Source organism: Lampetra fluviatilis, chromosome 5 (genome assembly GCF_964198595.1).
Source record: "Lampetra fluviatilis chromosome 5, kcLamFluv1.1, whole genome shotgun sequence".
Lineage (NCBI taxonomy): Eukaryota > Metazoa > Chordata > Hyperoartia > Petromyzontiformes > Petromyzontidae > Lampetra > Lampetra fluviatilis.
In genome coordinates this window covers 8,303,954-8,319,228 of record NC_136279.1, presented here as the reverse complement: position 1 = coordinate 8,319,228, position 15,275 = coordinate 8,303,954, and the positions used below count along the sequence as shown (strand labels likewise).

Genomic DNA, 15,275 nt, shown 5'->3' with positions numbered 1-15,275 from the left:
CTGGTTTGTGTAATTCATTTTGTATAAATAGCTTTTGGTTGCAAATGGTGCCTGCGGTGTTCAATACACACACGGCGAGCATTGAGCAGTGCTCATCCAAATTACTTGCTATATGCCAGTAGTGAAGATTCCACCTTTCTGTGGCTAGGGCAAGTCTCTTTTAGGACAACTAATGTTGACTTCTCACGAAGTGGAATTCATTTTATCAACCAGAGAGGTGATGCACTCGGCTCCCTCCAATCCCATTAGAAATTGAACTCCCGACCTTGAGATTGCAATTATAATTAGTGGCCCACACCTACATTCATCAACGTCACTCATAAAAAGTTTACACCTGAATGCTTTTTTCTTTTGCTCCATACGAATCCACTGAGACTGCTGTTAAGTACAGTGCCTGAAAGCTGGCCAGTTTCCATGTTGCAGTTAAAGTTTCTGGTCTAGTATTGTCTCGTAGTTTGTTGATGATGGGCTCAAATGTTGGATTGGCATCGTCACCTTCCAACAAATTCACGGATGACAATGAGGAGTGTGACGCTTCCATCCGTGACTGACGGTTTCCCTGTTAAACTTCCTTCCCACTGTAATTAGCCAACTGTTTTAATCGGAGGTGCGGAGGAAGAACAACAAACCAAACACAAAAAGCGCTGCCCACTCTTTACACTTGGCTTTATCTCTGGTGGAAACTGGATTTTTTTTATTTGTGGTCACATAGCTTGGTGTCAAATCTCCAAGCCCACCGACAAACTTTTGTTTCATGTCACGCAGCTTGCGCCGCGTGACACGGATCGCACGAATGCGCTGCCCAACCAAGTTCCTACTTGCCCACTCCGAAGGAACGTGTTCCATCTGAGTCTGACTTAGTCTAAATTGTCAATTTTTATGGAGAGTCCTGCATTAGAATATTTATCCAATTCCTAGAGCATTTTTTGTTGTCGGAGGAACAAGAGTACATGGATACAACCTACACTGGCACGGCCTTCTTCTAGCAGTGGAATGACAAGTCGCTGTAAATTAGTTATTTACTATAATACTGTCTTTCTCATTTATTGAAAGATGCGTGTCGTTTCGCGTGGGGACCAGGGGATGTAATTTTAGTGCACTGCGCTACGAACACGGTGACCCGGGTTCGATTCCCGCTCACAGCCACCACCATTGACGATTATCTGAACCGGTCCTCGGCCTCCCCTAGGTCGACTCAGCCTCAAATAAGTACTTGGTGCGGTGTGTAATCATCGCCACTAGGGAGACAAAGGCGGCCGGGCGTGGTGCTTGCCGCCAACCTCCTTGTGTTCTGTACCGACCTTCATAGGTGCTCGCTAACAGCACTTGCCCCAACAGTCTGTTCAGGGTACACGTAGGATCTGTTTTTTTTGCTTGAGCTGTAGGTCGCACACGCTTGAGTCGATGTGCACACTGCCGCCCTCCTGCCTACGCACTTGCGGTAGCAAGACGGCCCAGAAGATGCCATCAACCATCAGCATTGTGCCCTTCCATGAAATATGCATTTTTGTTTAGTATACTATTTTGCTGAATTAGTCAACAAAGTACAGTACAAGTTCCTTCTTCACAACTGGTCTTCCTCAATAATTTTATCGGCAGTTCACTTTTATGGTTTTAAAAGTTTAACATTAAAAACAACATATCCGTGTGGGTTGTTGCGCAAGCAAGAAACATGCACATTGGACTGATAATGCCTGAGCAGAACACAGGAGGACACCCGGATGTACAAACACCACGGACGTGTGCATCCGTTGGGTTTGTTGTGAACAGATGAGGCTCATAGAGGGTCTTCAATGCACAGAATTCAGAATCTTCATTCATATTTGAAGAATCTGATCATCTACGAAGCTCATCGGTTTCTGATGTCACGTTAAGGTTCATTGTAAATATCTTGAGGTTCAGAGCGAGATTAAGGCATAATTATGTTGCGAGATGCTAATTCCAAAATGCTCTTTAGGAGCCAGACTAAGGCATCAACTTGGGATTCTCAGTGCTCGGTGTTCATGTACTAACCCACTGGTCATGGCCATTGTTGGGGTTCATTCAGGGGTTTGGTGTTCATGTCCGAATCTTGTACAGCCAAATGTAATGCACGATTAGGATTCTGATGGCTCACTTGTTAATTATTGAGGACGAGGAGACGCAGGTTTAAGAAAGAGTAAACAGCTTTGTAGCTAAACAGCTTTGTAGCTTTCTAACTGTTTACCATCGCACATCAACTCGAACGTTACAACTGTGTTGTCCATTGCGTGTTACTTGATGTCATAGCCCAGTTCGAATTGCTAAAAATGTACCCACAACTAAACTCAGTAATAACGACAATAATAATACTAATAACTGCACGTTGGTTACTTCTTTGTTCGATGTCTGTTGCATAAAGGAGTATCTCAATGTGCTCTCATCCACAATGACGTCAATGACAGGAGCAGTGCATTGTGGTCGACGTGTGTCGATTCTATTTCTGGATGCATTTGCTGAGGTCGAAAAAAGATATACTAATGAGGGATATATAATATTAATGTTAAGGACCTTCGTGACTACATATTTCCTGCACGGTCCCTGGCCCCTTGCTCTCAACAAGCCGCACTGACCAGGGTGGTGAAGTGTTCTTTAAAAACCTCCATGGCTGACACGAACATGGGGTTGTTCCCTTCATCTAGCCGTGTATTGACAAAGAGCATACACATTCGTATTAATGACAATGTAGATTTTAAGTTTTCGTGACTGCAAGGATCCATACTCTTTGGTTCTTTGGGTAAAGTCACGTAGTTGAAAAAATAATAAAATAGAAGAATAAAATATAAAATAAATAATACATAAAAATAAGAAATAAAAATAACTGCATTTATTTATTTTTATTTTATTCCTTTTTTCACCGACGTGACTTTACCGAAAGTACCAAAGAGTAGTGCCAATGTAGTGTGAGGGTGCAGACTTTAATATTTTAAAGATTTTTCTTTCCTCTCTCAATATTCTGTCCATACAGTTGGGGCCATGTGGTCATGAGATAATTAATTCTTGCAGTGAATATTGTTCTTACATCACCGCGTGTTAGAGAACGGCCTCTGGAGGATTACATCACGCAGAACGGTGCTCATTCTCACACGCTGTTTGTCACATGCCTATCCCACATCGTGCCCCAACCGTGATCAATCCACTGCTGGAAACATAGTCCTCCCAAAGCTGTCGCCATCCCGCGTCATGGTCCCAGGATGTATAACAATCCACCCAGCACCTGCACACGCGCGTATCTCATCACTTAATCGAAAGCCCTCTAAGGTGCGTTCCCTCCTCTCGCTAATCTCGCCCACCGACCTTCATTCCTTCTAGCGGCGTGCCCTGCCAATCGCCCTGATCATTTTCAGTCCCAATAGCCCAAATGAGCCGAATCAAGTAACAACCAATGTAAACAACATACAGCTTAAGTGCATTCATGGGTGGCATGGCTGAAAAACCATCCATCTCACTACTTTTTGACAATGCCGTTTAATCGTTGGTGGCTCGAAACCCGAATCGTAACCGAGGGTCCCAGCGATGCCGGCTCCGTGGCACGGACACAGCATTCGTCTCCCGAGCCACCCAGCTCTCTCTTGGCTTGCACGCACACTTGACAAATTGTGAATTATTTCCTTAAAGACTGCGCAGCCGGCACTGCGTGTCAGGGTTCTTATCGCCAGCGATGTGACTGGACTCGTTATCGCCTTGTCCTCTCAACGATCGTCAGTTGGCCTCCCATGGGAGCGGTGTCTGTGCAGTGCATACCTTTGGCAGGGCAGTATAAGTATGCACGTAGAGTTTGTACAGGCGGGGCCCTCCAATTAGCTGAGCTCACGCCACTGCTGGTCGAAGGGCCTCCGCTACTCTGAAGAGTCGAGACGAGTTAGTGGACCACGTGCGTGCCTCTCCTTCACCGCAAGCTTGACATCCTGCGTGTGCACTAACCATGAACCTACGCATCAGCCTAGCCAGGGGTGGGCCAACCAAGGGCCAAAAAGTACCCGTGAGTTTTGCAAAGAGCCCAGTGTATATTTGTGTATATGTAGACAGTTTTTTGGACAGCGCGGAAGACATTCGATACTGTGACAGTACGTTCTACTAATAGGGTTTTTCCCCTTTTTTCTGGCAACAAAACTGACACCTTTTGCAAGGAATCATGCTTACATTAACCGCAATACTTGCAGTCAAATGCAAACAAAAAACAATACTCTGATAATGTATGCATTGTCTTTGAAACTGGTGCATAATTATCAGAGTATTGTTTTTTGTTTGCATTTGACTGCAAGTATTGTGGTTAATGTAAGCATGATTCCTTGCAAAAGGTGTCAGTTTTGTTGCCAGAAAAAAGGGGAAAAACCCTATTAGTATATTTTGGTACTGGCAAAGGAGGTCCCATGATGTACGTTCTTCGTTAGTCGCACGTGGTGGATTAAATAACCGCATGCGGCTCTGGAGACGCCAGTTGGCCACCGCTAACCAGCTCTTTAACTCATTCATTCACTTTCGCTAGAGCCAGGCGAGAGCCCATTGAGTTTGCCTCTTTAACTCATCCATTCGTGAACTTTATTCGTAACCATGCGAGAGCCCAATCGAGTTCACGCCTTAATTCACATATCTACTATAACCCAAGTGAGAACGCACTGAGACGAACCATCTTTTCATTCACTCATTTATTGATTCGTGAACTCGATTTATCACCATGTGAGAATTAATTGTGTCTAATCATCACGAGAGACCTGGGTAAAAGCGCACAGTACCATAAACACCGTGAAAATAGGTCATGTGTGTGTACAATTGTGTCTGTTTGTGCCCATAACGTAACGATCGTCCAGTGGCATTGGTTTATGGAGGCCACGGCTTGCTGATGAGACACAGCGAAATTTAAACCGGTCCAAAGTTACCTTGCTTAAACGTTACTGGGATACATAAATCTGGAAGAAAGTTAACGGACTCTTCATTGTCTTACGTGCTCCAGCATAGTTCACGGTCAACAACAATTGCTGTGCAAGTTCAAATCCCAATTGGGGGCGGGGGGGGGGGTCGAGTCGACTCAGCCCATCGTTCCTCTAGGGTCGATAAATCAGGTAACGTGGAAAGTAAAAATGTTAACTTGACATGTGCCTCCTCCTAGATCGGCTTCGACGAAAACAAGATAATAAATACCGTACCTGCGTTTGGCGTGTGAGCAACATGAGACAGCGGCGGCAGGACGTGGCGGTAGTTTGTCGTCGCGCTAAATCGGTGCTCACTAACAGCACTAACATCCGACCGTGAGTCCGTGTGCGCCTCCAACTAGCACGGCTGGCTACGTACGGTGCGAAAGAAGTTTAACATACAGACTTAAGGGCAGAAGGGGAAGATTGTTACGCGTGTCTGTTGTGTTGTGTTAAACTTTCCACCCTAACCCGCAGTTCCGCTATGATGGGCTTTTCTCGTCATTGACAGATTTTATTAAAAGGGAAGTGTCCGTGTGTCTGTAAATGTTAGGGTCTTTGAATGTGCGTGCGTGCTCGCTAACAGCACTTGCCCCCCCTCCCCTAGCAGTCTGTTAAGGCTATACGGGAGAACTTTGTCTTTGTTGTTGGAGGAGCAGTGGTGGTCCGAGCCACAGAGAACGAATTTATTTGTTTAGATTCCAGACCACTGCCGGTGTCAGTGGCGAGGGATATTTGCACCGATCCTTCTAAGCCTTCGATTCTGAGCCTCGGACTTTAACATGCGTATGTGGTGAACATCAACACTGGGGAGACAAATGTGGCCGGGCGTGGTGTTCCCCCACCCCACATCATGCCTTAATAAGTACTCGCTGATAGCAATTGCCCCACCGTCTATGTAGGCTATTAAACATTGTCTTTGTATGCGCGTGTGACTCGTACAAGCGGTGTCAAGATCGGCCTCTTTGGAGGAGGCTCGTGAAGGACGCTGCTACTGGGCCGTTGGAGGCAGTCGCCCTCCAGCAACAACGGAGGGTAAAAGGAACGACGCTCACAACAAACGAGCGGAGCGCCGTGCGGATAAAACGCAGCAAGTTGGCACAGTGATGAGGTGGTGCATATTCAGTCATCTCAGTCAGTTAACCCATGGCACCTGGATCTGTCCCGTGACCTCCTGTCAGCGAGCCTTCCCCACCCCGCCCGACCGCAAGGTGCACCTAGACTGGCACAGAGCACCGTGGTGATGTCCCCGCCACTTATAGTGGCGAACGGTGGTTGTTGTTATTGTTGTGGCTTTGTATGAACGTGAGCGGGTTTGTAATGCCTCTGTAAACGCGTGCGGCTTGCAGTTAACCTCAAATTGTCCATCATGAATTAACTCGGTGGAACGGCGGATCTGCAGTATATTTGGGGCCGTCCATAAATGACGTCACGCGATTTTGGACGATTCTTGACCCCCCCCCCGTCGTCACACGGCGTCACAAAAAGTCAGACCCCCCCCCCGTCAAATATGACGTCACAAAGCCCTGCCCCCCCCCCACAAAATGCTTCAAATCGCTTTAAACTATTGTCATTGTAGTGCCTATTTAATGTGGCACTGCACTCTGATGTTGTAGGAGAATACATTTATTTAAAAAGTCGATTTAATTAAGTAGAACGTGTTGTCTATATTTAAAGTTGCGCGTTTTGATGTGTCGTCACATTTCTCACCCCCCCCCCCCTCGTCACACATCGTCACAAATGTCTGACCCCCCCCCCAGGTGCGTGACGTCATTTATGGACGGCACCTTAATCGATTAATATAAAAACTAAACGAAACATTCATCGAAACGCGAGTGGGGTGGGGGGGGAGAAGCGAATCGACATTGTCTCAGTCGTACACGCAGTACGTTCACGTGGCGGAGTACCCCAGCCACAAGAGGCCGCTACGGTCACCACGAACTCGAAACAAACAAACAAACAAAAATCATCATCGGTCTCTTTAATCGATTCGCGACCATGACTTGAGCCGGGGCGGTGGGGGGTGGGGTTGGAGGTGGGAGGGATAGGTGACTCGTTACGTGTTCATTAATTAGTCACTAATTCTACGCTGGTGGAAGCTGCAATTGGTCGAGTAGAAGGAAGTATCACATAAGGAAGAGCGGCAGCCGCGAGTAAAGTCCTCTCACTGTTTGTGGAGCTTTCCACTCCACTGCTCTCTACACAACCGCCGTTTGACAGCCTCGCCAACTGGGATAATAGTTCCCAGAAATTACATCTATCTTATACATATCTCTCTTCGAGTTGCAGTTATCAGCCGAGATCGTAGATGATTCTGGAATTCGTGTTGAATTTGGCTTGGTGAACAGATGAGAAGCCGCACAGATACGACGAAGATGGGATCGGCGTGGCCGGCGTTGGTGAAGTACCTGATCCTAATGGCCGTTCTGCTCATACAGGTACACAAACCCTTTGCCGGTATAATTGTCACGTTCACTGGTGAAGTATGGTTAAAAAACATCAACACCCACGACCGAGACGGCGTGGGGGAGGCTTTCAACCTACCGTGGATCGACAGATATTCACAGTTTTTTATTATTATTATTTTGATTATTTATCCAAAGAAAGTCTCAATACTTGGTCAGCATGGTCCTTATTTTGTGCGACCAATTCCTGTGCGAATAAGTACGTGATCGTGATGAAGATGCTGAATATTGTGATGCTGTTTATATATGTCCAGGAAAGCCTCATTGAATCTCAGTAATCGTTTTCAGGCGTGTCTGGGCACATCTGGATATTTTTCGGCAATTATGTAATTGTTATTATTCTTGGACTACTATAAAGGTATTGCTATTATTCTCGCAATGCGCTATAGTTACCGGTGCTTCTCAACCTTTTTTTTATTCCACGGCGCTACGTACGGTACTGCATGTATGTGTGTGCGTATAGTGAACTTCTTTCGCAACGTACGTATCCAACCGTGCTAAATCGGAGATGCGGGCACACACACACACACACTATGTACACGTGTATGTATGTGTGTCAGCGTGTCTCTGTGTGTGTCTTTGTTTCTTTGTGTGTATGTGTGCGTATCTCCGTGCCTGTGTGTGTCTGCGTGCCTGTGTGTGTGTCTATGTGTGTGTGTCTGCGTATGTGTGTGTGTGTCTCTCTGCGTGTCTGTGTGTGTGTCTGCGTGTCTCTGCGGTCGTGGTGCTTGGCCACCCACGGCCTCGTGTATCGTGCCGGCCTTCAAAGGTGATACTCGCCAACAGCACTTGCCCCAACAGTCTGTTAAGTCTGTACGGGGGATCTTTGTCTCTGGGTGTCTCCGTGTCTGTGTGGGCGTCTCTGTTACGCAGCGGTTATCGCGCAGCACTGCTAACCCGGCGACACGAGTTCGATTCCCGTTTACGGCCAACACCAGCGACGATTGTCTGAACCGGCCTTGGGCCTCCCGTAGGTCGACTCAGCCTCAAATGAGTAGCTGGTGCGGTGCGTAAAACATCGCCACTAGGGAGACAAAGGCGGCCGGGCGTGGTGCTGGATACCCGCCACATCGTGTGCCGTGCCGGCCTTCATTGATACCCGCCAACAGCACTTTCCACAAACGTCTGTTCAGGCTACACGGGGGAATCTTTGTCTCCGTCCCAATTGCGCATGAATGACCGAGATGAGTTAAGAGGTCCCTGGGGTGGTGTTGGTGGGTGGGGGGCAGTGGCGTAGCTAGGATATTTTGCGCCCGGGGACGAACTATAAAATTGGCGCCCCCCCCCCCCCGTTTAATCACATACAAAATGTAATTACATGACATGTAGGCTGTGTGTGGCGGGATATATAAACTTTTAGTTTGAGGTGTAGATTTGTGCAGTAGTTTCAGGCTGCCGCGCCCGCCGCAATAAGTTATAATGTGACGTTGTAAGCCTCATTTTGGCGCCCCTTTACCTTGGCGCCCGGGGACATATGTACCCCCCTGCCCCCCCCCTAGCTACGCCTCTGGTGGGGGGGGGGTGGGGGCTGTGTCTACCGCGGGTCCCCATCGCGGTTTGGAGTACGGCTTTGCTGATGCCCTCCTCTCGTGTGAACGCGAAAGGGGAAATCGCCTGGCCCATCTCGCTGCTTCGCCGACCGCCGGAGACGGGTTGGCAGTTTCGCAAAAAGCGCCGCGTGATTAACCAACCCCTTGCATTTGCCTCTTCCTGCCTGTCCGTCTATGTCAGGGGTGGGGAACCTTTCTTCTGCCAAGGGCCATTTGAATGTTTATAACATCATTCGCGGGCCATACAAAATGATCAACTTAAAAATGAGCCTATTATATTTGGTCAAACATTTAATTAACTCGCCCCTAATGCGATGGCTGGAACTGCTTCTCTCTGGCGAGGCGTGGGGTGATGTTAGCTGCTGGTATTGATGATGTTGCTGCTACTCGCAACTGCTTTTCCAGGTTTGCTCCGAGATTTATTGAATTTCGAGTCCCGCCTGCGGTTGCCTTGGCAGGGCCACACCAAATGATTTCGCGGGCCTTATACGACCCGCGGGCCGAACGTTCCCCACCCCTGGGCTATGTGTCTTGGGGGATGCTGGGGAGACTATAACCTTTTTTTTAAAGACGGTAATGTTAACGTGTTAAAGATTATCTACAATGTAAATGAAGATTATCTCATGTAATTATTTGCATGTGCTGTTAAGAAGGGCCATTTCCCGAAACGTTACTTATTACATATTTCCCTTTAAGGCCACAGTGTTACTGACGAACGTGTTCAGTTTTTGGTAATGTATGTTTGTGTACCACTGCCAGTTCGTTTAATGTAATTCGTTTAATGTAAACGAAGGAGGATTTGTTGGTGCAGAGTTGTTATGCTGCTTGGTACGTCCTCCGGCGACAACAAGGAAAACACATCAGGGTTTATACCGACATAGTTTTCGATAGATTAACAAACCTTTCTCTCCAATGGCGATGACGTCACATGCCATGACACCATGGCCAGGAATGAAACTTGGCCGGGGATGAAAGACTACAATGCAGTACATAAACCACTCGCCATGAAAACGCTTTCGGGAGCAACTTGATTTTTGTTTTAATGACTCACAACATCAACCCAAAATGCCAAACTGTAGTCACTGTTGAATTGTATCCATATTGTGCAATTCTGGGAGCACACGGCTTGCTATTAGAAAACAGTCGGATTCAGCTAGCAGTGCATCACACTATGTTAAAGTATCCCCCCCACTCGCCTATCATCACAATCGGAGCGAGGAGTTCCCCCTCTGTGCCAGCTTGCGTTATTAAAACAGCCCATACAGTAAAAAGCTCGTGAAGCCAGATCATAAACACCACTTTCTGTAACATTAACAGTACTTATTTTATGGGAAAATCAGCCTGTTACAATTCAAATTGTGGCATTTATTTGACCGGTTTACAATAATAATAATATAATTCGAGTTGGTTGGGTGTCTTAGTAGGTCAAGAGACACTTAGTCCGAATTTGTTACGACCTGGGCTTGTTTCTGGATTTCAGCTGCTCGCGAATTAACCAGCCCCGTCACCAAACGACTGCACGACTACATTTGACTTAATTTGGATTATTTAAAATCTGAGACTTAATTGTCTGTTGGATGTATACGTGCCACTACTTACATCATGTATGCAAAGGTATGCGCCCTCTACCGTGGATAGGAGAGGTTCGTTGAAGTCGCTTGCGATGTGGTTCTATGATGCCATTCTCCGCGGCGACTTTAGAACACAGCGTGATGCTCCGCTCGCTGCAGAGTTCAAAATGGTAAATCCTCCATTTCATGACATTGTGTCCATGATTTAATTGGAATATAATTTGGAGAAACGAGCAAAAAAAAAGAACGTAAACAGAGTTTGCTTTTAGTTTATATAGCATCGAAATGGAAACATCATCTCAAGAAGTTGTGTCAATAAATGCATGTGAATACAAACAGAAACACAAACTCAGAAGTCTTAAAAGTTACAGAACCCCTCCCCCTCCAAAACAAAAGAGCGTGGTAAACTGAAAAGTGGCTACATTACACTGGTCAACAAAAAAAACATTTTTTTTCTGGCCTGGACTTTTGCAGCTGTTTTAGACTAATTTCAGGGTGCTGATTCCAAATCTGATCTCAGATTTGCTCTATCACATCATTTTTATGCTATCGGCATACCCCATTTTAATTGATTTTACCCGAAATTAACTCTGTCACTTATGATTGCAAGTTGTTGCGAGGCAGTGACTGCTTTAGTGTTAAAATATGGTGCTGTATTTTCAGGATAGAGTGTTTATAATATAATTTTATGTAGATATCCACATTTATTTAATATTTTTCTCCTGCAGTTTTTATTGAAAAATGCAATATTTGATATCTCAAAAACATGATGTGATAGACAAAAACTGATGCCAGATTTGGAATCAGCACCACAAAATTACCGTTGGAATAGTTTATGCCAGAAAAAGTGTGTTGACCAGTGTTATCCACGCACAAAATTGCCTTAGGGGCCACCCATTGAGTAGGTCCACAAAAATCTGTCAAGACTTGACAACTCCTCCCCTCCCTGTACGCACGCGGACTTTTGACCCCCCCTCACCACCTGCGTAATGACGCACCCCCCCCCCCCCCCCGAATCCTATAGAACGGCCGATATTTAATCCACGCAGAAACGATCAAGGATTAATAATATTCACGTGTTTAAGCAAACAGATCGTCCACACCGTCGGACTATCTAACTCTTTTGAAGGCCAATGTAGACAAATTATTATCGAGGCTTCACCCCCCCCCCCCCCGTTTCCTATGCGTACGTACATCGTCAGTAGACCCCCTCCCCCCATACGCAAGCGTACGCATTTGGGTTAACCCGCCCCTCTACGCCCTCCATGCGTACGCACTCAATGGATGGCCCCTTAATGGACACAACCTCGATGTGGACTGCAATCGTAAAACGGTATTATGGACCACATTCTCCACATTATCCGACGTACTCCCCCCCTCTCCCCTACGTCACTCCTGTGTGTTAGCGGAGAAGTTGTAAGAGAGATGTGGGGTGGGGGTGCAAGTCTTAAAATATTGTCCACGTGTCCCTGGGTGTGCGTGTGCTCAAGAGCCTGTAATGTTGCGTGTCACGTTTTATTGACACCGGGCAAAAAGTTCGGGGTGCGTCTTCATCTCGGTAATTACGGAAATCGTCAATTATTGCAACGTCTCTTCAAACACGAGGTGGGGGGGAGAGGGGACGTAGAGGTAATTTTATGGTAACCGTGACTGCCGGTCGTCATGGCGACGACACGTTATCTCTGAGCAAACCATGGCAACCGTGACTGCCGGTCGTCATGGCGACGACACGTTATCTCTGAGCGAACCATGGCAACCGTGACTGCCGGTCGTCATGGCGACGACACGTTATCTCTGAGCGAACCATGGCAACCGTGACTGCCGGTCGTCATGGCGACGACACGTTATCTCTGAGCAAACCATGGTAACCGTGATGGCCGGTCGTCATGGCGACGACACGTTATCTCTGAGCAAACCATGGCAACCGTGACTGCCGGTCGTCATGGCGACGACACGTTATCTCTGAGCGAACCATGGCAACCGTGACTGCCGGTCGTCATGGCGACGACACGTTATCTCTGAGCAAACCATGGTAACCGTGATGGCCGGTCGTTATGGCGACGACACGTTATCTCTGAGCAAACCATGGCAACCGTGACTGCCGGTCGTCATGGCGACAACACGTTATCTCTGAGCGAACTATGGTAACCGGGCGCGGCAGTGAACCGCGTGGCTAGGGTAGTTAATGTCAACGCGCCTGTTTTTTTGTGTGATCTGAAAGAGGAAATTCCCATGATCTGTACCCACGAGAGCAGTGGGGGGGGTGGGGGGGTAAGATCCTGATATTCGTCAGCACAACTTTTTGTTTCTGCCCTGAGAAAATGCTGCGGTAAAAGTGCCGCGCGGTTCGATTCGCGTCCCTCCGATTCGATGGAACTGAAAGCGCCTCTCGGGGGCTGCGGGGGTCACGCAAAAACGTGACATACATTAAAATACTCTTTTGTTCTTTCGGTCAAGTCACATCGTTTCTAACTACGTGACTTTACCGAAGGAATTAAAGTCACACAGTTATTAACGAGGTGACTTTACCGAAAGAACTAAAGAGTATAGATTCCTGCAGTCTCGAAAGCTTCAAATCAAGATACATTAAAATGCCAATTAAAATCAACGAAAAATATGAATTCATCTGCACGCACGTGCGCGCGCGCGCGACCAACTCGACACGCGCGTGTGATGAGCGTAACATTGGGATTTTCATCGACGCGGTGATGCAATGTACTCTTCTGGATATACAAAGGACACCGTTGTGCCCTGAGTCACTCGCAATCAGCAGGAAGCTGCGAGTCGAGCTCACGAACGCACGCACCCAGGGGGCAAAGTTGAAGACGGGTTTAGGGGCTTCCACCGATTGTACTTTGCGCAATGAAGACTGAGGTCCAGCGCTAAGAACGAATGTTTTACAGGAGGATTACTGCCTTCGGGTTCGTTAAAAACAAACATTAACAGCTCGTTGTAGATCCACCGCTGGATGAAGCCCCCCGTCCCCATGCCGTGTTGGTTGCGGTGGCGTGGCGGTTGTTTGACCATACTTCACCACGCTGGTCGTCATTGTGTGTGATCCCCCTCCACGTGGCGCAAGAGCGCTGAAGCGTGGTCACCACATCTACGCCTCTATATAAGGAACGAAACAGGTGGACTTCTCCACAAATCTGGCTGTCGCCTGATGAAACTGGTTGTAATTACTGGCGAAACTTCGTACTCAGATTGTAAATGTTGTGGCTTGGCTCTCCAACACACCGGTGTGCTGTGCTAGTGACGAATTGGCACGTTCTGTTTACGTGACAACCCTTACTAGTTGGCTGTGTCAGGTGGTCGCGGGTTTTAACGACACATTTATATATTTACACGTTCTAACCCCAAAAAACCTCTATTATGAATGATATTGGTCGCAAAAGCCTACCACGTGTTATACTGTCATTGTGTGTGTTGGTGTAATGGAGGTGCCCAGGAGCGGTGTAGATGCTGCTGGCCACTGATATTAGCCGTGGATCTTGAATCTATGTTACTCTGGTTTTCAGAGTTCATACAACAGCGCGTTTACCACTGCCACCACTGCTCCCCTTAGGTTTGTTTTCACGCCTAAAGTGACTCGTTTAAGCCTAAATGTGTCTAACTTATGAGTAAAATTAATACAAGTTCTAGTCCATCAGGCAATGAGCCTTGAAGACTCATGTTTGATTTCAGAATTTGTTTAGGCAGGCAAACTATGGACTGGGTGCGACCCTTTTAGGTTCTCATCAGCAGTCTGTTAAACTAATCCTGTTTTCAGATTTATAGGCAGACGCCACCCATTTAAGAAACACTATAACACATTTTACCAGGAAAGGCCCACTGAGCTATGTAGCATTTTTTTAGAAGCGGCCTGGCCACAAATGATAGCTCAACGAAGAGGTTTATCGCGTGGAAATTTATAGCAGCCAAATACTCTGAATGCATGTTTCTAAATGTGGAGGGAAAAACCGGAGGGCCCGGAGAAAAATCCATGCGACCATGGGGAGAGAGACATGCAAACTCCAAATATACAGCAGGCGTCAGGGTCGGGATCGGGATCAAACCCACGAGCTCCAGTATAACAAGCGAGGTAGTTAACTTCTTGCCAACACGGCACCTCAAGTCACTACGTTTAGACGGTTGACTTACAAGGCCCGACTCTAAAAACACGCCACGTTTGTCATGAACATTGCATGCCTTGAAACGGGAAAATATACAGCAGGTCGACGTTTTAGACAATGGCCTGTTTTCAGGGCAGAGAGAGATTGACTTGTAGTTGGTTAAATTTAACAATATAGAAACATCACATACAGTATAGTGTATCCATGTGTTGATATTGGTGATTAAACATACCCCCGAGAGAAATGAAAGGTATTTATAAACTGACTCAAATTAAAGCAAAGGGATTTTCTTTGTTTTTAATGACAGTTGTCGAGCACAGGCCCTAAAGGCCATAAACGTTAAGTGACCAGCAACAAATAGCACCAGTGAAGGTGTAATAAATAAATAACCAGATGATGGACGCTAGTGTTGCGCCCGAAACGTCGTGATTTATTTTATTTTATACCTACGTGACTTTACCGAAAGAACCAAAGAGCATATAATAAATAAGAGTCGATACATTGCAAAAAATTGAGCATGGTTATTCGAACTTGAAAAAAGGAAGACATCATGTCGAAGACGAATCCGAGTCTTGCAGAGCTGCGTCATCATGGTAACAAAAAACAAGTTTCAGTACAGGGCACGGTGGTGTAATGGTTAGCACAC

At 46.7% G+C, this 15,275-nt stretch overlaps 1 protein-coding gene across 1 annotated transcript in view; it reads left to right on the top strand.

The window, feature by feature from the left end:
- Positions 1 to 7,279: 7,279 nt before the first annotated feature.
- The window catches only part of LOC144932208 (receptor-type tyrosine-protein phosphatase beta-like), a 39,026-nt gene continuing 31,030 nt past the window's right edge, over positions 7,280 to 15,275 (top strand). Inside the window, exon 1 of the mRNA XM_078856156.1 lies at positions 7,280 to 7,369. Within this exon, the coding sequence (XP_078712282.1) occupies positions 7,280 to 7,369 (90 nt within the window). The remainder of the gene's footprint in view (positions 7,370 to 15,275) is intronic.